The sequence below is a fragment of the Cyprinodon tularosa genome, unplaced genomic scaffold (assembly GCF_016077235.1).
Source record: "Cyprinodon tularosa strain WSP-4 unplaced genomic scaffold, ASM1607723v1 ctg449, whole genome shotgun sequence".
Classification (NCBI taxonomy): domain Eukaryota; kingdom Metazoa; phylum Chordata; class Actinopteri; order Cyprinodontiformes; family Cyprinodontidae; genus Cyprinodon; species Cyprinodon tularosa.
Genome location: NW_024039173.1, coordinates 540,571 through 568,521, shown reverse-complemented (window position 1 = coordinate 568,521; position 27,951 = coordinate 540,571). Strand labels below are relative to the sequence as shown.

The following is a 27,951-nucleotide window of genomic DNA, read 5'->3' as shown; positions in this document are numbered from 1 at the left end:
TTGCGATCAAATGCCAACTGGGTAAAAACAGGCTGATGTTTTAGGAAATCTATTAGGGACCCTGTGACCTTGCAACTATTGCTGATAACGTTGTGAACATTAAATAAGGGACATTTCTTAACCAGGCACTCTGGTCTTCCACCCTACCAACATCATGAATTTATTTTTGCCTTTTATTATGAGTGCGAATTGATTTAGTAAATATTTAAATCAAACCTGAATAAAATAAGACACTTAATTTTCTTTTTAATATGGGAACTATTAATTTTTTAAGGGACAGTTGGCAACCCTACTTACTACCTATATGGACGATATGTTAGAAGTGACAGTCGCATTAGACACAGGAGTTTGCCCTGCAATCGGAGGGTTGTCGGTTTGAGCTTTGGGCAGTGTTGTTGTGTCCTTGGACAAGACACTTCACCTGCCAGATTTCAACATGATGGTGAGCCATTTGAACACAATAGCAAAGCAGGCAGTGGTACTTTTAATTACTATGTTAATAAATGTGTATAGTTCATTAGACGGTTGGTAAAAAATACACTCATATATGTTTCAAACCGCAATAAAGATCTTAAAAGAACAATGTATTGGAGTACTTCATTTTTTACAATACGACATGGAATTATGGGTAATCCAGAGCGCACATTAAAACCATAGGGGTGTTATACTTCATATGGGGCCCACCCTGATAACGTTGCTTAAGGCTGATTTGTACTTCGAAACTAGGTCATCTGTGTAGGTGCCACGGTAAACAAAAAGACGTTCCATCCCCCTCGCAGACGCTCTGTTGCACCTCTCCTGGTGACCGCAGACAGTGCCGCAGACAGAAGGCCGGCTTGTTTTGTTTTTATGACCGAAATTGCAGAAAAAAACTCGTGAAGATGGACAAGCTAGAAGAGCGAGGTGTGCAAGAACGCTGGGACCTTTTTTCCACCTGGATCCCCACTATTTTTCGCCATCATGTCCCTCCGTTGTCGGACAAATTCACCCCCACTTCCTCACCGCCTCGGCCGAATCTAGACCCACAGTGTATAGCGCAGACCACGCTTCAACACTGAACATAAATCAAAAATGTTTGCATCAAGCTCACTGCGACACACTGCTGCAGAAGTATAACCAGTATTGTAGTGTCATTATGCCATTCCACCCCTGGCCCCCCATCTAGCTCCGCCCCTGACTGAATGTAGTGTAAAGCAGTGGCTCCTGACTTGAAAAAGTGCTATATAAGTACAGGCCATTCACCATTTATGTTATAACACAAAAACAGATCATTCTGGTATAACTCTTTAATTCAATTTTAAGATGAAGTTTTAGTTTTTAAAATGTCTTTCTTGGTTTTCTTTCATAGAAGAATGCTAGGAGTATGAAGGAAGTTAAGGATATATGATCTGAGATCATACAGCCTCCTTATGTTTTTTTAATGTCTATTCCAATATCCAGTAAAATCAAATATTAGTCTGCTGATAAATAATGAAACAGATTGGAGGATGCTTTTATTGTGAAGGCGCAGAGCTCCGCATCATCCTGCTACCTGTGTTTACTTGGCGCAGCTAATAGCGCCAGAGCGAAAAGGAAACAGAGGACTTGAGTTGACAGCGTGACAGATTAACTAAGAGGGGGACCCTTGGGAAGGATCTGCAGCCTGGTGGCTGTCAGTGAGCGACAGCAGCGCGTTTGGACCGAGCGGTGAAAGAGATCAGCCTCGTTTCTAAAGGCGTCCGGAGCGCAGCGCAGCGCAGCGCCGCGGCAGCCTGAACACGGAGCAGAAAGGACGCCTGACGCTGCTGCGGTGAGTCCGACAGCTCGGCCAGCCTGATCCTGGGGGGTTTAGTGTAAACTTGTGTCCGCAGGGGTCATCTGGATTGTGCGCCGCTTTAATGCATCATGTTTCAGCCGTTTGGCGCAGGTTGCTGCTGCGCTGATGATGCAGCCAGCAGGCATGTTGACAGCAGGGATTGCTTTCAGATGATCAATCCTGCACATTTCTTCATCACAAACATGATGCTGCATGATAACATATCACATTATCTGCTCATATCTAAAAAAAAATATTAATGCATGCTTTGCAATTACATTTAGATCATCAAACCTCTTATTATTGAAGGCTCCACTGTGGGAAAAGGAGTGTTATACTGAGCACTAAATCAATATATGTTTATCAATGTATCATATTATACCACATATCATAGCAATAATAACACCTCCAGTGACGTGAACAGATAAATACAATTTATAGCTTTTGTTTTTAAACCAAACATTTAACAGAATCTAATTTAATGGCTTTTGTTCAAAATACAAAAGCTGCATTTATTCAATCTGCAACAAAATGGCTCAACATAATGATTCCTGGTAGAATAATATTAAATATACTATTAACAGTTTTTTTTTAGTTTAAAATTCAACAAAAAATTTAGTAGCAGTTATCATACTTTGTGTATACTATTCTGTCATCCAAATATTTTGATCATACGTGTACAACAAGGTGATATTAGCGGGTAAGTTGGTGGCTCCTTGTTACCGCTATAGGACTGTTTATATATAAAAAGTATAAAAGTTCTCCTTGAGCCAGCTGACAGGCAGTGTGCAGCAGCTGGTTGGATTTACCAATGGTAAAACTATTCTAACTTGTAAAAACGATGGATAATTCTTTATCATTTTAAAATGCTCATCTTTTTATGAACTTCGGTGAACTTCAGGGAAAAATATCAAATGGTAGATTTGTACAAATCTGTGTGACAATGTATTTACCCTCCAGTTTGAATAGAGTTTTAGAGAAAACCAGGTAGTATTTTATCTGTGATCCACGGCAGGTCTTGCATCAAATGTTTCCTGAAACTTTTTCCCACCCTGAAACCCAACAAATCATCTACGGCCATTTTTGGCTCTAGCCGTATTATCCTAAGGTGATTCAAATATTAAGCCTCTCTAATACTGACTGGACAGACAAAGGAAGCTGTAGAAAAAAAGAATTGAAGGACTGAAACTGATAGCTTTTCTTTTAAGTTTCTAAATAAAACCAGCCTCCCTCTACCACTTCTAAGTCTTGTTGCCCTGGGTGATGAGCCCTAATGCCCCACTAAAATCAACCACTGCCTTTTTAACTTGTTCTTATCATAAAAGATCCCTTATCAATAGCTCTTTATGTTTACTACAAATAAGGCATAGATTATTTTATCTATGTAGGGATTAAATCTCATTTGTTGACTCCTAGAAAAATGATTTTAAATGTAATTGTTTTGGTAAACATCCAAAATAAAAGCATAAAGTGGTTCTAGCAAAAATCTTTTCTGAAGCAACATATCCAGACTGTTGCCTCAGAATCTGTGTCAAAGATCCCGGTAATAAGCCTTACAAATCAAAAACCAGGAACTCGGTTTCAACAGTCCTATCACTCGTCTATCTTGAACTTGTCAGATGCCGTGGGAGCAGGGCAGCTATTAAAACGGGTCCTTGACCCGGGGCGGGTATGTGTGTCTTTGTGCATGCAGGCTCACGCAGCTCACTTCATAAATCAATAAAACACCAGCTACCTTAAAACGAGTTATGCAACCAGCATCGGAGGCATGCATGGCTTGTAAATAGATGTGCCAATCGAGGGCATGGCGCTGAAGACTAGTAGAGGGAGCATAATTAATGAATCTAACCTCTTACACAGTTTGCAGATTTGTCAATCAGCTCCTTTAAACCAATCAAGTGATTAAACACTCGCGTTTAGGTGAATAAGGAGTCTGAATTTAGCACGGGGATCAGGCCTTTACAGATAATGGTCAGGTTTGACTCTGCAGCCGCTGAGCGATGCACCACAGCGAGCATTGATCTCACCTGGCCTGCCCTATCATCACAGCTCTGGGTGTGTTTGTCCTTCCATTGCCTCGGTTACTGGAAAAATCAACACCCGTTTGTTGTCAGTGTCGAAGAGGAAAAGCATTCAGGGTTTTTTATTTATTTTTTTGCTTTTATTTGTCTGCGTGGTGTTAGCTCAGAAATGTGACAAACTCTTTTCTCACAGTTACAGTTTTCCAGCTGAGGCTAAAAGGCTTTTATAGTTTCCTTTCAGTTCGACCACAGATGGCAGAGATGTTTTTATTATTTCCTCCTATCCGCCCCACCCACCCACACACACAGTGCATTAGTTATACCCACAGGGGTGTTCCTTGGCAACCTTTATTTAGGTTTATGTTGTCTTCATTTAATCCGTTGAAAAGGGGCACGCCTAGGAGAAGATCACCTCCCAGGAATGTTCCTGCTACCTCGTTGCTTCAAGTGTTGTTCTTAACACGCAGGAGGATTCCTTAAAGTAGAATGGCATCCCTGCCCGGCAGGCTTTTTGTTTCACAACCAACGTGATGAAGGTACATGCCGTATCACTGGTGAGCATGAATGAGCCCAGTGAAAGGTTAGAAGCGAGTAAGGCTGCGACGCAAAATGACACAGGGCTGAGTCATCCCTGATGCAACTTAAAATAACTTAATTAACACATAAAAGGTGATTGCTATTTTAATTACAGGACTAATAACGAAGAAATGCGGATCTCTATTAAATGTTTAACATTCTTTTTAACAAAATGGCAGAAAGTTAAACTGATAGCAAGAAAATTCTCTATAAAGATGTAGAAATTGAACTTTATTGATCTCACAAAGGAGAAATTAACTCCCTGGATTCACTATGGGAAGCAGTGGGCTGCCATTGTTCGGCACCCGGGGAGCAGTGTGGGGTTAAGGGTCTTGCTCAGGGACCCAGAGTGGCACTCTGTGGGAGTGGGGCTTAAAACTCAGCCTTACCCACTAGAAAGCCACTCCCCCTAGTACTAGTAGTAAAAGAATTTCATGAATATGCTTAAGATATTCATTATTTCAGATTATGAACAATGTGGTTATATAAGGAGAAGGTATTTTAGATTGACACACAGCAGTTCTATGGCCATAAAAGGCTAAGTAAAGAAGAGTGCTGTTCATCAGATGATGGAGTGGAGGAAACTGTCGGAATGAAGCAAATCCCAAAACGAAAAAAAGGCAATGACAGTAACTAGTCTAGATTTGTCAGAGATGTAAGGACATGCCGAGGATGTGGAAAAGAGGGAGGTTACTGCAGGCTGATGTCTATCAGTGGAGGAGATGCAGGGTTTATTACAGGGCAGCAAAGAGATAAACAGCCATACCTGCAAACAACTCAGAGTGAGCAGCTACCACGACAGCGTTGTTTTTGGACGGTGACAGGAAGCCATAATAACCTGGGAGAATCGATGTATGTTTATGTTTAACATTCAAACTCCATGCTGAGAGAGGCCTGGATTTAAGCCTTTCTTGCTGCAAGGCAGTAGTGAAAAACAGAAGTCTTCAAATAAAAAATAAAACAATCTCCTTATGATTGTGAGAATTAAGTTAACTTGTCAATACAAATTATTATTATTATTTGTCTTTCCAGATGGCAGCTTGAGCTTACAGTTTTGTTTTTTCTTTCCCAATGTGTGACCACTAGTTTTCCTCTTCCCTCAAGATTACTGATTGTGTTTTGTAAAGAAAGAAAGAAAGTTCGTTGGTTATGGGATTGTTGGTTATAGTGGTGTTCTTAGTGATTTTACCTTCAGCAGCAAAGGCCTTTTTCATCACGTGTCTGTCTTATTTATTAAAAAAAGTCATAGTCATTGTAAAATTGGTGAAGAAAAACTATTGTCTGGTCTTTGAATTAATCTAAGTGAGCCTTGTGATCAGTGCAACCACAGTGACATGACTTATTGGCTACTATATTGACGACTTATTGGACCAAACATTAGCAAGGAAAATTTCCTGAGGTATTAATGCACTAATGTTTATCAGTATAATTGTTGAATAAAACTATATCTATATATCTATATATATATATATATATATATATATATATATATATATATATATATATATATATATATATATATATATATATACATATCTGTGTGTGTGTATGTAGGTATGTATATATATATTTATGTATGTATATATGTATGTATATATGTAGTATAATTGTTGAATAAAACACACTCATATTTATACATATATATTTGTGTGTGTATATATGTATGTATGTATATATGTACTTATATATGTATATGTACATATATATATATAAATAATATATATATAAATATATATATATAAAACATTGTCATCTACATATAAGCTGAGTTTAGTTAAGGTTACTAACACATTTGTATCCATTACTTGAGCTTAAAATGAATATTTTTTTCCATTACTATTTTAAGAATGATGATCTTCAATTTTATTGTTTTAGATACATAGATATTTCAGATCAGCTACAAAACAGATTGCTCAATAGTTCAGACATGCTGTTACATTTGTGTAAGATGGTTTCAATATTTTTTCTATTTCATTTTCTCCTCCTCAGATCACGACTTCATGGCACTGAGTTAAACTAAGTAGTTGCACCACAAGAAGAAAGAAGCCTATATATTTACCACAACAGGAAGGAGATCTCTTTCTATCTTTGCCTCTGTAAGACTACCCCAGGACATTACAGCTAAAACAAGAACAACAGAAGCTCATACAACCACTTCATCTAACTCGGGCCAACTTAAGGGAAATGGAGAACTGACAACTGAAGGCAAAAAAGGCACAAAAAAAGGCTGTTCCTTCCATAAGTCCGCCCTCGACATGTCAGGGCTTAAGCGTCATCATGATGGGAAGATTGCTGGGCTGTACGATCTTGATAAGACTCTGGGGCGCGGACACTTTGCAGTGGTCAAACTGGCACGTCATGTCTTCACCGGAGAGAAGGTACCCCTGTCTATATCTGTTCAAGAAAATGCCTTGTTTTATTCTAGAGAGAATCATTTAAGGAGATTGTCTGCATATTATAGATGTTTTAAACCTCATACTTGGACTCTAAGATGCAAAGAACAAATAAGAAACATTTATAAGCAGAACTAAGTAGAGATCAGCCTCTAGATTTAACTAATCATGACATTTGTAGAGGAATGTAAACATTCGATGTGGTCTCGTCTCCAAAACTGTTTGCATTTCAACGTGACAAAGTACAGCATCAAAATACTTTCAATTTGCTGCACAAGCTCTCGGTTTGTTGACGTCTACTTTTGCCACTCTTCCAGGTTGCAGTAAAGGTGATAGATAAGACTAAGCTGGACCCGGTAGCACGGGGTCACCTTTTCCAAGAGGTCAGATGCATGAAAATGGTACAGCACCCCAACGTGGTTCGCCTTTACGAGGTCATCGACACAGCCACCAAGCTCTACCTCATTCTGGAGCTGGGCGATGGGGGAGACATGTACGACTGCATCATGAAGCATGACGGAGGTCTCAGCGAAGAGGTGAGAGGAGCATAGAGGACAGCATCGGACTTGTTAACAAGAGCTATTTAACCTATTAGTGCAGAGGTCTTCAACGTTTTCTAGGCCAAGGACCCCCAAACTGATGGCGAGATGGAGTGGGGAGCCCCTAATTATATATATTGTATGAAATTCTGTTATATTTAACTGGTCCTATAGTCACTCTATTACAGATGGAGTAATGTAACGACAGTTACTTCGCCCTGGAATTATTAAAGTATTTTTGATTCTGATTCCTGGTTGATAGGACAGGTGTTGTGAATGAAACGGTGCCCAGATTGAAAGAGCTCCTGAGTGTCGCTGAATCTGTGCATTGATGACTGAAAGACAACTTCTGCCTCCATTTATTTACTACAGTGTGTTTTAAAAACATCACAATTAGTGGAAACAATTGAACCAGGGAATATAAAAAAAAAGGTCTAATCAACCAAATCTTTCGCGACCCCCATCCAGTACCTCCGTGGACCCCTAGGGGTTGCGGCCCCCCTGTTGAAGACCTCCGCATTAGTGGATTAATATGCAGAAGTGTAGTCACTATTTTATAGCGTTGTCTGATCTTTGACATACATCAAGATTAGGTTAGAGGAAAAGCAGCAACACAAAGCGTTTATGGGGCTGATGAAATGGGTGTTTTGTAGAGACAGATATTTTTAAATGACCAGATCCCAAGGGATTAGTGTGTGACATTTAACATTTAAGCACTGCATGTTAAGGTATAAAAGTTCTGTAAGGGGTTCAGCTTTAAGAGGCTGTAGTTTAATTATTTTACTTAATTCTGTGCTTTTATCTAGTGCTCTGGTTTAAAATGAATAATAATAACTACTGGCTTAAATAAAAAAACAAAAAATGTAGTATATTTTCCTGGTTTTAAATTTTTTAGCTGATTGCCTTGTTGAAAAAAAATGTTTTAGCTTCTGCCTCTTTATGGGTTATTTCCACCCTGTCCACTTTCCTCTGACTGGCTAACCTCCAACAGTCTGCTGCAGTGCTCCACAGAACGCATTAGCTGCACTCCCATTACATCCCAGCTATGCTGAACCCAGAGTCTGTGCCCATATAAAGAATTCCTTTACTAGCTGACATAAGCTTGGAATGAAGTTGGAAAGAAATAGCTGTAAACCTCATACTTAAATCAGTCCTGGCACTTTTATTTAGGGTGATGGAAACTTCTTATTGCTTATATTTATTTTAAACCTCTAATAACCTTTACCCATGCTATCTTTGAACTGGGCTAGATGTGCCTCACTGAGAGCCACTTCTGCCTTAGCAAAGAAATAAATAAAACGTATGATTTGGCTTTAAAGACAAATTAATATATTGAAATTTATTGCTATAGTATTCTTTTTGTATTTGATAAAACATACCTACATCTAAAAATACATTTTTGGACTTCTGTTTTCTATTTTTACTAAAAAGCATCTATAGAATTTTTTTTGCTATTAGCTAGCTAGCATATTTTTCAGTGTTCTTACAGTTTACTGACAACCATTAACACTAGCTTAACATTAGCTTATTTGTATTCACTCTAGCTTTCTTATTAGCATAATATTCACATTGTATAAGAACTTTTTGGATAAAATTATTTGTAACTTCTACCAAATCTTTACCATGGTTTCTTTGAACAGGCTAGTTTCCCGCCAAATTTCCGTTGCTATTTCAGCAAAGTGACCACAACAAACATCTTTATTCTAGAGCAAACTTTACATACGAAAAGTCTTAGCTTTAGCTTTCATTGATTTAAAATTGCATTTTCCCTGGTATTAATTTTAAAAGGTGGGAAAATAAGTTATTTCTTATCAACTGTTTATTGTTTAATCACTGCTAGTAATTTAGCATTTTGTAATACATGTTCTTACACGTTGTATCAGAGCAGGTTTAAAGTTCAAAAGGTAAATTGAAAGATTATCAATGAAATACCATAAAAAATATATATTTCACCGTGTGATGTTAGCTCAGACTTGTTTCTTCTTGACATTACATTTTTTAATTAAATAAATATTAAAGAAAATATTCATAACCTCTACCAATATTCCCTAATGCTATTCTTTAATAGGCTAGTCTGTTTTCTGCCAAAAAGTATTATGTTTTATTGCCTATTCCTAAAAGCTGTATCAGAGTACGTATCAGGTCAACAAGATAAACTGCTAGATGATCATTGAACTGTTATAAATAACATCTTTTATTCATTTACATTGGCTTGTAATAAAGTTGGGCTAAAGGATATAACCTTGGCATAAAGCTGTCCTGATTGCTGCTTTACTGAAAGAGAATTAAAAGTTATGTAAACAGTCTTTCAAACCTTTATCTTTATCCCTCAAGCAATTTTTTTAACCCACCACCAATTTGCCAAAAACTTTAACAGAATAAACATACAGAAGGTCATTAATTAAAAATGACATGAATTAAGACAAATCAATTACAAGTCATTGAGCTCCTTAAAATTAAGATTTAAACTTTTTGAAAAATGTCATTTTTAATAGCGTTGCGCCGATGCCATTTTTCGGCCCCGATACCGATACCCGATACCTGGCTGTGCAGTATTGGTTGATACCGATACCATAGCGATACCATCTGTTTGGAATTGATGTCGCTGATACCTATACCACTATTTTAGTGCTGAATTGGGGCTCCGTCCAATACTGGTATCGGTGCAACACTAATTTTTAATTACCTGGTAAATACTTTTAGCCAGTTAGTATGCGTATCTGCTTTTTTTGTTTATTTTGGGAAAGTTTAAATGCTCACTAGCATTGAAGGACAACATTTAAAATATGTGTCTGACTGTGTTTCTGTTTCCTTTTTTCAAGGTCGCCAAGTGTTACTTTGCCCAGATTGTCCACGCCATCTCCTACTGCCACCGGCTCCATGTGGTCCACAGGGACCTGAAGCCTGAAAACGTGGTTTTCTTTGAGAAGCAGGGAGTCGTCAAGCTCACAGATTTTGGTTTCAGCAACCGCTTTCAGCCGGGAAAGACGCTGAACACGTCCTGCGGCTCGCTGGCTTACTCTGCTCCTGAAATATTGCTGGGGGACGAGTACGACGCTCCTGCTGTTGGTAAGTCTGATCGCTTTTAGCTTGTGGAGTGTTAGTTTGATTCCAGAATTTGTTTGAATCAGCTGCTGTGCAGGACGCTTCAGTCTAACTAGAGCATTGATTTATATGAACTCTCTGCAAAATGACACAGAGTATTGGCTTTTACTATAGTGTTTGACCCAGTTTGCTTTATGAATGGTCCCTGCTGACAGCTTTTTAGTCAGCTGATTGAAGGGCTGGAGGTTTTAACAGACTCCTTCTACCTATAGTACTACTCACTGATATATCTGAAATAGAATATTACAAATGCAGCTGAAGCAGCATTACTGGCATTGCTTGCAGCTCCAATGCACTTCTACTTTGGATAGAGGCATTTGGATATTAAATTAAATTGAAATGAGAAACCAAATCAAAACAGAAGGGTCGCAGGCTGTAGCTGCTAGATGAGGAAAAAGGGAGGCGCAAGGAAAAGGGGGAAGTAGACGGAGCGCGGAGAGGCATCAGCAGTTCTCGTGTCTGCCCAGAGGCCACTGCAGCAAACGTAGGGGAAAGAAAAGGCAGAAAGTTTCTGTTTTTCTGACTGAGTGAATTTGCAGTGGCTGTTTCCATCCGTCTTCCTTGTCTCTCCTCTCTCCCTTTGTGCCAAGCTTCCGTATTCTTAAAAGTGCAGTCTTCGCTGTGCTCCTTGGCCACGTGTGGGGCTTTGTGTGACTGCGTGAGCTCTGTCTGAGGCCATGTCTGTGTACATTGTCGGTGCTTTGTGTTTTTGTGTGTGCTTCGTGCCGTGGAGCAGCTGCATTGCCCCTGCGTTATTGTTCATTCAGCTGAAATGATGATGTTTTGATTGCTGGGATTATCCACTCAGCCGGCATGCAATATTGTGCCCACCGTATCACTGGCTAAGGCTGATGTAGAGCAGCCTGAAAGGAGAGCGGCATTCCTGACATTTGAGAGCCTCCAAGTTACCTGTTCAGGGGTTACAAGCAGCCATGCTGACACTCTGCGGGATGTTTGGGTTCGTCTTAAGTCATGCCAAGTGGCACAAAGCCAAGTTTGCTGCAGAGATAAAGAGGCTGTTAACACTTGGTTTTATCGAGCCGGGCTCATGTGGAGGTTGTTGGTCCGGTGAGGAAGTCCTTGAGAAAACAAGATCATTAAATTAGGTGTTTATGTAACAGAAGCATTATATATTCCAATAAACACACTATATGCATAAGTAATGACAGGTCAAATATTTGCTACCCTCTATTCAGATGTGTAAAAAAAATATTCTTTCATTAGGTCGTCTTCAACCTTTAATTTCAACACATTTATTCATCAGGGGGACCATTTTAATGATAAGAAATAATTGTTTTCACTAAAAAAGCAAAAATAATTAGAGAATAACTGCAAATAGTAGGATTTTAGTCTCAACTACTCCTTATATTCACCGTTAGACGTGGTGGTTTTGAGTGGTAACAATCTATGTGCTCTGAAGAGAAGCTTTTCACCTTAAAAACACTCCGGGTAAATTTAGCGTAATAGAACAGATGGATTAATAATATGCCCACTGGTGAGCACAGTAGGGGATCCATCATGGTGTGGGCTGCTTTCTCTTTTAAAGCCCTGGAATCCTTGTTAAACTGCACGGTGACAAGAAACTCTCAGAAATATCCGTAGGTTTGAAACCCTTAATAAAAGAATTATTAAGAAACAAAAAAATTGGAAATGTTCCCTTTCTGCTGAATTATTATTATTTAAAAATATTCATTTCCACACCTAATGTGCAATGACAAAAAAAAAAAAAATCAGATTAAAGCCATATTTCTCTGACAGCCTACAGCTAAGAACTGTGTTAAACAGTTGGCAGGATCTTTTCCAATTTATCTTCATGTTTTATACAAAGTGCTGCTGTGACACTTTTTTTTTTTTTCCTGGCATGATCCCATCCTCATACCTGCGCCAAAACAGATTCATCTCTTAAAGTCTCATAATGAGCAGAAGCCTCTGGTGTTTGTTGATGTATTATTGCGAGATCTTTAAGGAAATAGAGACTGCTGTATTTTAATGGCATCAGGAGGCAAACTTGGACGTTCTCCAATTAGTCGAACGAGCCAGGAGGGGGTGTTGATGATGCGTCGGGGACCCTGATTATAACGTGGCTGCTTTTAAAGACTCAGTTAAATAGCAGGAATTAAAGAAAGACAGGTTTTTCATCTAATCTCTATCGCTTGTTTTTAAAAAAGAGCTAATATTTGAGGAACTTTATCGGATCCAAGCTCATTGATGATGATTTTTTTCCCCCCTCATCTTAACTTTATCAAAACCTTACAGATGTTTTTAAAGATTATGGGTGTATTTTTTAAACTCCACCATGCTGTTTTAAGTAAAAAAAAAACAGCTATCAGTCTATTGCGTTATAAGCTCAGAAATATATTCCTTCATCATTTTTATAATTAGTTTTTTTATCTTTACTTATTTGCTTGGTAATAGTGATGCTGCTGCTGGCAGAACTGCAGTGATGATCCATTATCTTTCGACAAAGATTTTTACATTAAATAAAAGAATTTGCATTTACATTGTTCTGAGAAAATAAGGATTTGCTGGTTTTTCTTTCTTTCTTTCTTTTTTTTTTTTTGGGTGGGTGATGTTGAACTGATAAGTGCGTTTTCTTCTCTGATGTTCTCGACTGTGTGGGCTTTTTTTTGTCTCCGATAAATGGTAAGTTAAATATAGCGCTGCTCTTCCTCTTCAAAAAGCTCAAGCTGCTTTTTAAAATAATAACTTATCTAATAGCTTTCTCTAAGGACATAAGCAAGGCGTGTGCAATATTCAGAGGGCATCTATGAATATAATGGACTGTTTTGTGTCATTAGGTTCTATTTACATAATACCACTTTTATTGGCACCCCTGGTAAAGATTTAAAAAAGCTCTGGTTAGACTTTTACTTTGAAAGAATTATCACCAGACCCTGTTTGTCAGCTTTTTTCTTCTGGAAAGGTCATTGTCACTATCACCACACTTTGAGAGCTACGATTCTTGATCATCCACAGTCACAGTAATGATCTTGCAAGGCGGTCAATGTTGGATCTGGTGACCCGTCTCTTTGTTGTTTTGGCCGTTATGTGTATTGGTTAAAAGCTCTAGCTTTGTCTGATTTTGCCAGAGCTCATGGTAGTAGTTAAAGTTTCAGTGGATGGATTTATAAACACATTTAGGTTTTTCATGTTTAAAAAAAATATAATTTTTTTTCCACCTATAATGTTACTCAGGATGACATTTGGTCAGTAGTTGGTGCCTGAAGATAGAAGGGGGTTCCAGCCAATCACCAAGCCCCAGTTTCTGGAGGAACGGGGAGTTTTTTTGTGTTTACGATGGAACAAAGGTCTTTACCTTTGCAGATTTCTTGACCGGCTCACAGGAGTTTGGTTTTCTAGTTTAGTTTTCATGTGTTCTGTTGGTCGGAAGAGAGTTAGTTGTTTTCTCAGGGGCATTTTTTTTTGGAGGTGCTGCAGGATAATGGGGATTATAGGCTGCTGGCAATATAATAAAGAACTGTCCAGTCTTCAAATGGACAAAGCAAGACCCTTTGTTACATTCTCTTGTCAACGTCAAGCTTTTTTTCTACTGAACGTTGGAGTCTTCCAACAATTCTGGTCATACTGTAGTGGTGACAGGCTGGATCTCCTGGTATTAGAGGGTAGAGCGTCTGATTTTGGAAGTTAGTGTTTATTAACAAGAACATGTAGACTGTTCCACAACTCTTTACCAAATTGGAGGAGTTTGAATATCTGGTGTGTTATTGGGCAGTGGATGGATAGACTGGATGGGAGTTATGTTTGGAGTAATGTAACTACTTTTAAAAAAATAAAATTTCTAAACTTCAGGGACACCTATTTTAAAAAAAAAATGGTTGTGAAATATGAATCAAGAACAAAAAAGCAAGATCTGAGATAAACAAGCTTCCGCTGTAGGATGGCTGGGTAAATCTTAAGAGATAGGATACAGAGCTCAGACATTTTGTTCCCACCTTTATAGATCTAACATCAAACTGGGAGGAGACCTCTGATCAGACAAAGGACTTTTTGGAGAGACTTTTGATTGATTGATTTATTGATCTCACAGTGGAGAAATGTACTCGTTAGCTCAAATAGTCAAAGAAGAAGAATGTGCCAAAGGAAGAAAAATGTGCATGGGATATATACAGTATATTCAGTTTGACCACATATGACAGTTTTTTTTTTGTTTTTTTTTTGTAGGATTATTATATAGGGTTATTGCACAGGGTGTTTACATGGTTATATATATAGATGGATATTCATATTTCTAAAAGAACAAAACTTTCAAAAAGGAAGTAGAATTTTTTTTTACAATACATGTATTTTTACACGTATTTTTCCTAAATTTAAATCTCCCAATAGAATCAGTATTTCTGTCCCTAGAATAGGATGATTGGATTTTATATACTGGACATAAGATAATAGAGTTGTTTTTTTCTTATTTCAAACATAAATCACTGTATTGCATTTGCAAATTATCTTATTTATTTATTTATTGAGGTTCTTTAACTTCACCTTTGGTGTATTTGGAGTTTGTTAAAGCAAAGCAAGGAATAGAGGATGCCGTTGCTCTTACCAGATTCGAGTTGAACCTGATTCAGCCTCGGGGCCTTTGGCTCTGATCCAACGACTGCAAACCAAGCGAAACACTCCTCCAAAACTTCCCCAGAAATGTTCATTTTGAATTTTTGTTAAAAATGGAAACTCCTGTACATGTTAAACATTAAAATTTTTGATAAGCATCATTTTTTGAACATCAAAGACGCTTATTAAAAATCAGTTCTTCATTAATGTTAAAAAATATATATTTTACCAGGATTGTTCTTGAGGTCTATACTCTAATTTAGTTTATTTTAACATAATTTGTTCACATCTAAATGATGAAGTTTTTACATGTTTGGTTTTCAATATTAAAATAGATAATTTTGCAGCTTTCTGTCTTTTTTGTACAGCTGTCTGATGGATATATGATAAGAACTTTATTTTTAAAGAGAAGATATGATCACTGAAATGTGTTTTGAGGGCTTAGATTGAAAATGAAGTTTAATCAAGTTCAATAATGTGCAGGAGTTTCCCTTTTTCAAATTTTGGGTTTGTGCCCATTTTTCTCCTACGCACCCAGCTATGTTTGTTTAGCTTTCTTAAAAAATGTTCTCTTTAAAGTGATATTTTTTCACGCTGAATAAATACACTCTACATTTCTTTAGCCTGTGATAATCAGCCTTCATCATCAGTGCATACTCTGCTACAGTGCATTGACACAAGCCTGTTAACCATCTGGTTTATAAGTAAAGTTATTGAAGGAAAGTTCGACGAACAGCTGACGCAAGTAAGGAGGGAGCGGGGCTCTCGGTTGCTAGGCTACGCTGCTGAGGGGGTAAGGCGGCGGCGGGGGCTGCTGCAGCTCCTGCTCCCTCCATCAGCAGAAAGAGACGCCGCTGCTCACGGTGAAGCAACACATTTACTCCAACAGATTGGATTCTCCGGCGTGTTCCGACGAACTGGAGCGAAGCACAGACATGTAGAGACAAATCACCAGGGGTCCGAGGATGATGAATCCACTGAGGCTCCATTATTTTCAGTCTGGTCCACATTCCAAAAACACACCTTTTGTTAAGAACTGATTAATCAACCTTTTAAAATAGTTAGAATTTCTTCTAACGTGGCTGGACACGTTTAGCAACAATATATGGTTGGTTTAATTGAGGCTCTTTAGAGAGGCACCACAGCAGCTTCTAAAATGCTCACAATGAATCAGATAAATGTGCCCTGGAAGGTCATCACCTGGAGTTTTTTCTTCATCTCACCAGCAGAGCAGAGCATCTTTCATTCCCACCTCTTTTCTCCTAGTTTTTAAATCGAGCTCAATGTCGCTGCTTTAAGGTCGTCCACTTCTAATCCTCACCACCTCCTGCTGCAAGTTGGAATCATTTTGCAACTGCTATAAATTACCCTCATTTAGGACGACAATGTTACCTAAAGTAGTGAGTTACTTACCTTTATAAACACATGAACTTCAGGAGGGATCATTCTGTTCTAGTCTATCTAAAGACACCAGCATCCTTTATAGATCATCTCTGATAAGGCATTGGTCCAACATTTGCAGCTGAAACAGGTCTGCTACAAAGGCTTCCCACAAGGTTTAAATGTTTATGGGAATTTAGACCGTTCTTTTAGAAGCATATTTATGAGGTCAGACACTGATGTTGGACGAGAGTCTTTTGCTCTGATTCAACTAAATGGTTTTCTGTCAGGTTGAGATGTGGACTATGTTTAGGTCAGCCAAGTTCACCCACACTAAACTCTAATCCATGTCTCAATGGACCCTGCTAAACTTACGCTCATACAGAGTTTGTAGGACCTCTTGTCTGACCTCCGAAGTAAGCTTTTTATAAATGTCGTGTTCGATTGCCTTCACTTTCTTAATATAACACTATGAGTCAACTGTGAAATATTTAGAGATAAGAAAATGTCCCAGCTGGGCTTATTGAGCAGATGGCAGCCTGTCAAGGGAGTTGGCTAGAATACCCAGAGCTCCTGACCCTTCTTCCAGGTGGTTGGTTTGGAGAAGTTTATGGGATTGGCCAAAAAAAGTGTCAGAATTTATGAAAGCAAGACGCTGTGACACCAGATCTGAAAAAAATTATATCTATTCAGTCCCCATTATAGCATTGCTGTAATGGTGTGCTGTGGTGACAGCATCATTCTATAGACATGTTTGCTTTCAGTAGAAAAATATTCAGAGATAATGGGGAAAATGCATGAAACTAAATAAAGTGTAATCCTGGGATAAGTGCTACTTGTATAACGTTTTTTCAAGTCAGGAGGCTTGACCAAAATGCTTTACTATGTAGAGTAAAGCATTTTGGTCAAGCCCTTGGTCATTCACCCATTCACTCACACACTGATGAAGGCAAGCTACATTGTAGCCACAGCTGCCCTGGGGCTCACTGACAGAAGCTGCCGTACACTGGCACCACAGGACCCTCTGACCACCAGAGGTAGGCAATGTGGGCTTAGTGTCTTGCTCAAGGACACAACCACTCTGAAAAGCGGAGCCAGGGCTTGAACCATCAACCCTTCGATTTCAGCATGAGTTCCTACATCCCACACCCCTGTCGCCCCACGTGGGTGATATAGCAAAGGACTTGTGACTGGGGCAAAGGGTTAAGGGATGGTCATAAGGGCTGGTTATGCTCCCGCAGCAGTGTGTTATGGGTATGATTCAGATATTTATGGTTTATGCCCCATATTGAAGCGTGGTCTGCGCTATGTTATTCCACGCCACAACGCAAGAGGGACAATCACGAACTAGCTGTGGGTCTAGATACGGCCGAGGCGGTGGGGAAGTGGGGGCAAGTTTGTGCGACAACGGAGGGACACGAGGGCGAAAAAGAGCAGGGATCCAGGTGGAGAAAGGGTCCCAGCGTTTTCGCGCACCTTGCTCTGCTAGCTGGTCCATCTTCACGAGTCGTTTTCCACAATGATGGTCATACAAACAAAACAAGCTGGTGAGGTACCAAACAGGAAATACGCATAGTGTAGAGCGGATGTAGATTTGACCAATCAGAGGCCTCCTGTCTGCGGTCACCTACAATTATGAAGAGGTGCAGCAGAGTGTCTGCGGAAGGGGCGGAGGCACATTTGCGTGCACTGCGACACACAATGCAGACGACCTGGTTTCTTATACCCCATCTACACTACCCTTGAAAAACCGTGCCAAGACCGGTCCGAGCTCAGTAACTGAGATAACTTATCATGTGTAAATGGAAAGCAAACTGAACTGAACCGAGCTAGACACAACCGGACCGATCTAACTGCAGACCAGTTCCAGAGGTGGGCTCGGCTCGGTTTTTCCCTGGCTCGCCTCTCTGATAACAAGAGCGCATGAGCAGAACGCATCATCTCCGTCTGGCTGCACATCCCAACTCACACTCCATTCCAGTAGTTGGCGGTAACGCCCCTCCGGAAGTTGCTTGCCAACCAACACAAAACAGAAGAAGAAGAACAACTATAAACATCCACAAAAGGTTGCCGTCATCGCCTGACCCTCGGTAAACACCAAAGTACAGCAATAATAATCAAGCATAACTTTCTGAATGTGACGGGCGCCGCCATTTTGATTTGCTTGATTACCTCCTTCTTCGTCTTCTTCTTCTTGTGTTTTATGGTGGTTGGCAAACAACTTTTGGTGCATTACCGCCACCAACTGCTTGATTTCCTCCTTCAATACTGGCAGTAATACCGCAGATCGTCACTAGGAGGCGAGGAGTCGAGGAACCAAGATAGCGTGATGTGTAAATGGTCGTCAGAACCAAGCTCGGCCTGGTTAAGACAGGTCTCGGCATGGATCGCTTTTCAAGGGTAGTGTAAATGGAGTATTAGTATAAACGAGCCTTTACTCTCCACACAGCAAGAACTACAATGGTATTGTTAACTTTAGCAGTTTTACATGTTCGGAATGGCCCAGACAAAGTCTAGACCGAGATTAAAATAAGACTATGAAAAGAAAATTATGTCCAGACCTTAATAAAAATTTTCCTTAAATGTCCAATTAATTTGCTACTTAGTGTTAATCTGTCTCTTAAGAAGTCATAGAAAACACTTTAAATTTCACTAAATGCAAAATGAGATGTAAAAGTGCTTATGAACCCGTTACCATAAACAGTTTTGCAAAATACGTACTGCTTATTAGGTATCAGTTATTATATTAATAGTATTTAACTGCTTATTGCTTATAATTATATTTTTAGACATCACTTTGATAAGTTATCTGGATGTGATGCTTCTTCACATTTTTTTTGTCTGATATCATCCCCTCAATAAAACGTTGAGAACAAAGAAACAGCTTTCAGCAGCAAAAACCTTTCTTTCATTGTCATTAAGTTTAACTCTCACAGCAATTTAAATCTGTCGGACAGGCTGTCAGCTTCGAGGCGCACCGTTTTTTTCTTTATTCAAACAGTAAATTAAGAATTCGCACTTTAGTTAATTAAAGCAGGGAAATACCTCATCCCCCCACCCTCCCTTTCACATCAGTCAGATTCTGCTGAGATGGGACCAAAAGGCCAACTGATTGTGCACTTCTGCGATGCTTGCAGTCAGCGGATGAGCGCTGAATATGTGTGTCAGTGGAGCATCCTGCTGACCGGGGCAGCGCTTGACAGCCCTGAGCACACAAAGTTGTGCTCCTTCCCCTTTTATTGTACAACAACTGGACTAAAAAGAACTGTTCCATGAAATTAGCATTTGCATGAAGCTCCAAGGGATGAACATGTTAACCCACTTTCCACAGACTGTGTGTATATGGGTGTGCAGATGCGTGTGCTGACATGCGAACGCGCTGCTGGCTGCAGGCAGCCGCGCAGAGCCTCGTCTTCGCTTAGACAGACGTGTCCTGAGATCCTGCACATATTTATGGAAATGGTTCTGATCGAATGTGCTTCACGCTCCGTTTGAACTCAGCTCATATGTATATTCTGATCTAGGTCACTAAACAGTGAAGATGAATTTGCTTTGCTTTATGGAGCATCTTATTTCTGTGACCTTTTTACTTTAAATAACTTCTCTTGTTCCATTGTTGCCAATTTAATAAAAGCATTCCCTTTCTGTGTGTCTGCAGATATCTGGAGTCTGGGGGTGATCCTCTTCATGCTGGTGTGCGGTCAGCCCCCCTTTCAGGAGGCTAACGACAGCGAGACCCTGACCATGATCATGGACTGTAGATACACAGTGCCTCCGCATATCTCCCATGCCTGCAGAGAGTGAGTAATACCCCGGCACACAAACCCACACAGATGGACGCAGTACTCTGCAGGTGCTGCATATTTCATGTTTGGAGATGTGTGAAGGGGAGAGAGCGGAGAAGTGAGGGTGCGGTCTCATCTTCTGCTGCTCTCCGTTGTCCTGCTTTCACTGAGCCGCTGCAGCAGGGATGCAGCGCCGCGTTAAGTGGAACTAATGCACCGCTTCCAAATCGGCCCTCTGTTTTTAGCACAGTGAGGGTTTAATGTTGCCTCGCTGACGGAGAGATCTCTGAACAGCCGCAGCTCAGAAAGCACATTCTGCTGGGCCTTGACTTTACATTACAGTGTTGATTAAATACTAAATCTTACCTTTTCTTTTCCCACGTAGTTTTGCAGGAACTTCTGCGGATGTGATAGTCATATGATTTTAGATTTTAAGCCAGTTGAGCAGAAACTAAAAATAATCAGATGAAAGAAATGCTAATATTTATATAATTTTAGGGCTAGTTTAGCAGTTTTGGCCACCATAACATATCCTTTACTTTGAATTACTAATTCATTGTACAAACAAATATCTTTGTATAATAAGTGGCTCATTTATTCGCTGCTCACTTTAAGTCTAAAAGGGTTTAAATTGATGTATCTGTAAATCAGTTTACATATGAACTTTCTCTAAATCAGTAGTTTTAAAAGTTAGATAAGAAAAAAAAAAAGTTTTACTCCTCCAAACCCTCTGCGACCATCTTTTTTGAAAAAATTGAATAAAGAAAACTGAAGTGCAGTAAAACATATTGCAAATTGCAATAAAATTAACTATATTCCACTAGAACATTTTTAAAGTGTAATTATTCTGATTTTATCCGTTTATTTTAGTAAGTAACATGCAAGGTCTACTATATTGTAGTACTACATACTACAGGTCACATTGACATCATGTTTTATTTTTTAAATGGCTCATTTATCCAGTTTATTTTTACCTGCAATTACACTGTGCCCCCTCCAGTGGGGCTACATCCACTGCTCTAAATTTTAACATTAACTCAAGGGGTTTAAAGTTCTTTATTTTGGATTTGTGGAAATGTTAATTTACGATGCTTTGCAGTTTTCTTACCAATGGAACTTCACACCTTACTTCAAATACAACTGCAAATGTAAATGTATTTTAATGTGATTTTTATATAGAGAGACTCACAACAAGTGTATAATTGTGAATTGAAAGGAAAATGATGCATAGGTTTCACCAATTTCTTTTTATTTATTCCTTTATTTATTTATATCTATGCATTGTTTTTCTTATTTAAAACATATTAAAAGTATGGCATGTACATACCTTTGAGTAAGTTTGCCAACTCTAGTCTGATACTCAAAAAAGAAAAAAAGCAACTCCACTAAGACTAATCTCTCGTGTTAGCAGGGAACCTTCTAAAACCTGCAGGACAGCGGCCCTTGAGGGCCAACTTTGGGCAGCCCTGGTTTATATCAAAGTATACACTAGATCAGAGGTCACAGATTAGCGGATCAGGGTCTGCATCCCGACCCACCTGCTGGCTAATCCGGACCCAACCTAATTAAAACAGTGTCTAAATGTCACTTGTGCCGCTTCTCCTGTTAACATGGTAAAGCCATTTGTAGCATCTGGCACCAAGCTACATGTGATATAAATTAGCCAATGAGCTGCTGTCAGTCTGGGTTGCTGCTGCTGCTACTTTTAGACACAGCAGGCAAACCTGTGAAATGCTGGGCGATGGGAAAGAAGGAGAAGATGATGAGAAAAAGAAAGCAGAGAAAGTGTGGACTGCTGGAAGAAGCACAGTGAGCTAGTGAACAAAAAGTGCAATGGCATGCTCAAAGATGACCCTGCACATTTTGAGTATGTTTGGCTCGACCTGCTGCTGTGAAGCAGGATTCTCCACCATGAACAGAATCAAAAATAAATATGGATCCAGGCTCAAAATGAGCACCTTGATACGTGCTTTAGAATGGCTTTGTCTCCATTCAAACCCAGGTTTAAGGCCTTGCAGGGCAGCATAAAGCCCACTGCTCTCTTTAAGCATAAAGGTGCTTAAAACAAGTGAAGTCAGGAAATTGTCTATATACCAAACTGAACGATTGTTCTCTACTTCAAAAACAATTCAGATTTTAACATGAAAAAAACTTTGTATTTTTTTATTTAAAAATTCAATGTATAACATGGATGCATAAACACTTGCATTTTATGTCAGTGTTAAATGCTGTTTAAAGTCATGTATTATAATTAAAAATGTCTCCGGACCTTTACTGTTTGTTGATTTTCTTTGTTCGGAACCTGCTGATTTTTAATTGGTTTCCACTGCAATAGATATTGTGTTGGTCTACCGCATAAAATGCCTGATTGCCTGATTGTTATGTGAAGAGATTAGGGGAAAAAAGCAAGTGCATTAGAGTCAAGTTAAAGGGTGACAATCAAGGCAATTTTAAAAAGGTTTAAATTATTCTCAGTATTATAAAATGATAGTCTTCATTATGTCCCCCTCCCAGCCTTATAGGCCATATGCTGCAGAGAGACCCAAAGAAACGAGCTACCCTAGAGCAGATCGAGAGCCACGAATGGCTCCAAGGTGTCGACCCCTCCCCGGCCACCAAGCTGTCCACCCCTCTGGTGTCGTATCGCAGTTTATCCGAGGAGGAGCACGGATCCATCATTCAACGCATGGTCCTGGGAGGCATCGCAGACAGAGACGCCATAACTGAGTACGTGTCTCCCTCTAAATGTCACATAGACGTTCTCACACATGTCATTTACTATGAACCTATCCAGTCCTGCAAAATCTCAGAGAATTTGTCACAGTTCACACATTCCACTGAAGCTTAATTGGCTCTCACCAACTGTTTAAATACCATTAAGTGGCAGATGGCGGCTGAGTGTGAGATTCTGCTATGCTAAATTCAGTCTCCTTGGCCGTCCCATCGTCTTTAGTTAGGGTGGTTATCCAAAGGAGATGTTGATATGCATGTATAATTCTGATTAATGTTTTGTTTTTGTTGTCTCAGGGCTCTGGAGTCTAACCAGTACAACCACATAACAGCTACCTACTTTCTGCTGGCGGAGAGGATGCTGAGGGATAGGCAGGAAAAAGAACAGCACAACCAGACACGATCGCCGAGCCCCAGCAAGGCCCAGTTCAGGTAAACATTTCCTGTTGCAAAAATGTAGGTTTCTCTGCCATGTTGTGTACGATCAATCCACAGAAAATAAATCAGACAGAATAGGGATGGCCAGAGCTATTTTGCTGAACACAGAATAAAGACCGGATAGAGCTGTAAATTTCTGCTGCAACAACAGTGAAATGGGAGAAAATTAAGCTTATATCTATATTTATAATAATAAAAGTAATAACGTTGATTAATTAATAAAGAAAATGGAATAAAACAGTTAATTCTTCATTAATAAATAAAGAGTATGTGTGTTTTGCTGCCTAAAAACTGTCTAACCATCTACTGCAGAAATTTTATTTTTCTCATTTCCCTTTGATTTTGTTTTTTTTCTTTTCACTATGAACCAAATGGAAATAACAAAGCTGTGACAAAGGCAGTTTTTAATGTTTTTAAATCATAAATTTTAAAAGTGTTTTACAGTTTTTAACTTTATAATTTAAATAAATAGGCTTACGTAATTATTATATTGTTGAAATGCTTAAATAGTATGCTAATAAAGTCTTCTGTTTTGTGAGAGGAAGTGTGGAGTTTGTTGGCCTAGCTTAGCATAAAAAGCTAGGTGTAGCAGCAGGCTTAGCAATGTTTATTGAAGTATAGTTTGATTTAAACTATACAAATGGTAAACAGAAATCTGCCAGTTAGATACTGCAGCTTTTCATTTTACCCAGAAACTTTCCTAAGAGAAAGAATCTAACTTTTAACTGAGATTAGTACTATTATACTATTTGTTAGCAAATAGCCTCCTATACCTTAGCATTGAATATAGCAGAGGTACTAGCAAGCTTTCCACTGTTCAAAAATCGTAATTGAGATAATATTCATAAACAATGACACACCAAACTTTAGCAAATGTTTTTTATTGGACATATGCATTGTTATTTTTCTATGAAACAAAATGTAGAAGCAAAAGTCTAAAAAAAATACCACTTCTTTATTGACAGCTTTTATGCTAAGCTAACTAGCGTTTTTTTTATTGTTTTTTATTTGTTTAAATGTTAAGAATCAGCTTAGATCAACTGAAACTCTGGTCTATGTTTGACTGATATCAGAATTAAATAGTAAAGTTATGCACTATTTTGTTAATTCCCACATAGGCAATCCTGGCCTACCAGAGTAGATGTACACCAGGAAGTCAGTGATGGCATTGGAGGTCCAGCTATATCCCACCCTGGGGGGCCCCAGTCCCCTGCCAGAAGCGCTGAGAGTCTTCACAAAGGTCCCAGGCCTAAAACCGCTTTGCTCGACCTCAATCAGCGGCAGGAGATCCAGACCCCATCTTCCAGCCAACAACAGCCAGCAAGGCAGAATCAGGAAAAGAGTTCGAGGTCTCTGGGGAAGCCCCACTCCAACCCCCTCAGGTTGGGCTCTCTGGGGTCCTTGGGTCCTTGCAAACCACGTAGTCCCAGTCTTTTCAGTGTTGAAGAGGACGAGGAAGAAGAAGGTGCAGAAGATAAATGCTTGCCCCCTTCTGCTTTACCTTCTCAAGTCGTGCTGCGTTCCAAAACCTCCTGCTCCTCTTCCTCAACATGCTCCGCTGGTAATCGTATGACTTCTAGAATGAGTGCTCCAGTTTTAAATCAGATCCACGAGGAAGACAAAGAGGATGATGAAGAGGAGGAATGTATAGAATTACATGGACTTTGTCCTCCTAAGCCAAGTCTTAGCCTAAATCTGAACTCTAGAATACCATCACCCTCAACGCTTATGTCCTCTCCCAAGTCGCCAACAAATGCCACTCTAACTCCCAGCTCAGAGACAAGTGATGATGAAACAGAAAGTCCCTTTAATTCACATTCATTGACTGTAGTGGGACAAGAGGATGAAAGAGAGAGGGAGGTGGACAGTGAGAAAAGAGTGGCCGGGCAGGGTAGTCCCCCCAACTGTGCCAGTCCAGGATCGGGGTCACTGCAGGGAAAAGGTACAGCAAAAGCAGCCAGTGGGCTGGTGGAAAGCCTAAAACTCATGAGTCTATGTCTGAGCTCGCAGTTCCACAACCTGACGGGGGGAGGAGGAGGTGTCAGCGGCGGCGGTGGTAGCGGTAGCAGCGGTGGCGGCATTAGCAGCAGCGTTGGGGCTGACCCCCAAGAGCGCCCCATGTGGAGGATGTGCATGGGCGGCTCCACCGGCAGCCTGGACAAAGTGTCGCTGCTTGGCGGGCCCTCCCCGAAGGGCAACCTTTACCACCAGCCCCCACTGGGAGACGTTCTGGCGGATCCTCTGCTGGATGGACCTTGCACTGCAACACTGAGACTTGGGGAACTGGATTTGGCTAGAGAAAACCACAGGAACATAAAGAACCGTGCGCTGCAAATGCCTTTGAACGAGAAAACATTGTCCGTCAACATTCACCGGAGCCCCAAGGAGGGTTTGCTCTGCACCCCTACCCCACACAGCTGCTGCCAGGTCATATAGTGTCGCAGCCGCATTAACCACACTCCATGTCTCCCTCTTGTATCACTCTTCTTCCTGCTGTCATTTAACTGCATCCACCGGTTGTCATAAGTTTACACTCTTTGTGTTTTCCTTGTTTGGTTTTGATTAACACCTAATGGTGGGTAGCTGGGAGGGGATCCAAATGCAAAAATTGCACATTTGGAGACATAAAATGTCTCCAAGGAGGAGTGTGTGTGTGTGTAAGTATGTGAAGCACTTTCAGTAAATTAAACAGAACACTAAGGGGATGTTTTAACTTGAGGGTGTGTTTAATCTGAGACTTTAAAAATAGAAGCAGTTCGAGGAGTCGAAAAGCCTGCTTCTTCACACTACTTCTACTGTAAGTACACAGTGCTCACACCTACATCACTGAAATAAGCTGACAAATGAAAACTGGCAAGCTTTAGTGTTGTGTTACATATCATGATTTTGTTCCAGTTTTTTTTTTATACTTTTATTTTATTTTAGACAGTTTTGTATTATCCTGATTGAAATATTTAAACTTTCTGTTTTCATTTAAGTGTGGGGGAAAAAAGACAGGAAGAAAACACTTAAGCACTTAAGCGTGAGAGAGGCACACAATATATTTTTAGCACATTTTATTTATCTTGAAGTTTGCAGAAAGAAAACGCACACTGATTTTGTTTTATTTTATTTGTAAGATCTCTGCATAGTTTGTACATATGTGTATAGCTTGAAAGTACTCTGTACCTGTAGTATTAATGGTAAAGTTGTATCGCAGTAGAGACCTGAATGCTAGATCCTTGTACACCATTATTCCGTCATTACTTGATTCTCAAGGTCTTGGTTGAATCCAGAGCTGTTTGTGTTTAACGCCTGGAAAAAGAACATTTAAGTAAGGTAAAAGGCAGCTCTGAAAACTCAAGCTCATTTTGTGAGGAAGAAAAGAAAAATAAACAAAAAAAACCTCTTGGTGCATCCACAAACCGCGTCCATCTTGTAGTTTTCCATGAGCACAGTAGCCACTGCTGTAGCGTATTCCAAGACTACAACAAAGGGGTTTTACGAGAACACAACACTCCCCCCACCCAAGTGTTGATCTTTGTACCTGAATGTGTGACCCACCCCTAGTGGAATATATAAACCAATGACAGTGCATGTGTTTTTGCTGTAGCAACATCATTTCTTACCCACAAGGTCAAAACCACCTGTCGTCTCTACCTAAGTAAACAGAAAGAAACGGTCACTTTACTGTAACCTCACAGCAATACCAGCAACTACAAAATGTACAATGGATGTGCCATAAATCTGTCTTAATTATATTGTACTGTATGTATATGATAGAGATCTATTACAATAAAATGATGTGTATGAAGTAGAAGGTCTGTTTGCTTTTGCTTAAAAGGTCAAACTAATGTCAATGGTTGTAAAGAAGCATTTCTTTCTCTTTAGAAACCACTGAAGTAAGACACTGGCCATTTCCTAATGTGCGCCCTAAAGTTTCTACTTAGAAACCAGGTCGTCTGCATGTGTGTCGCAGTAAATTAAAATGTGCCTACACCCCTAACCGCAGACACTCTGGTGCACCTCTCAAACATTGTAGGTGACCGCAGACACGAGGCATCTGATTGGTCAAATCTACATCCACTCTACACTATGCATATTTCCTGTTTGGTACCTTACCGGCTTGTTTTGTTCGTATGAACGCCATTGTGGAAAACGACTCGTGAAGTTGTTTTGGAAAATAAACACTCCAGCCAGCACTGCCGAAGTTCTGGCGAGTTCTCTAATAGGCTCCACCTTATGCTTTTGCGGGAAACTGCTGTGCGTCCCTAGCCTGGGTGCCATTCCGAACTTAGTCCCGCCCACAAAGTTTGAGGTCGGGGAAGTTTGGTCTGGCTCTGCTCCATAGTAGCGCAAGTATTAAAGCCCACTGTCAGGCGATCCAATCAAATTGTCAGGGCGGGCTTTATACGATGATGGACAGATGACCAACAGTCACGTAATCAACCACGTGACCAATGTGCGCTTGGGTGACAACAATAATGGGTGCCGCTGGAGAGTTTAGGTGAGTAGATTCTGCTATTAGGTCTGTTCTAGAAGATATCGACAGCAAATTAATAATTAAAGAGGAACAGAGAAACGCGATCAAGTCTCATCTTCTTATTATAGGCGTGCAACTGCACGCTTTGATTTTTGTGGACA

The 27,951-nt window shown here is 39.8% G+C and overlaps 1 protein-coding gene across 1 annotated transcript; it reads left to right on the top strand.

Moving 5' to 3' along the window:
- Positions 1-1,508: 1,508 nt before the first annotated feature.
- LOC119793285 (SNF-related serine/threonine-protein kinase-like) lies at positions 1,509-27,127 on the top strand. The gene is made up of 8 exons (XM_038300383.1): positions 1,509-1,789; positions 6,382-6,770; positions 7,103-7,321; positions 10,147-10,393; positions 20,034-20,175; positions 22,675-22,887; positions 23,188-23,322; positions 24,447-27,127. The coding sequence occupies exons 2-8, from the start codon at positions 6,648-6,650 to the stop codon at positions 25,762-25,764; spliced, it is 2,397 nt and encodes a 798-aa protein (XP_038156311.1). The 5' UTR covers positions 1,509-1,789; positions 6,382-6,647; the 3' UTR covers positions 25,765-27,127.
- The last annotated feature ends 824 nt before the right edge of the window (positions 27,128-27,951 follow it).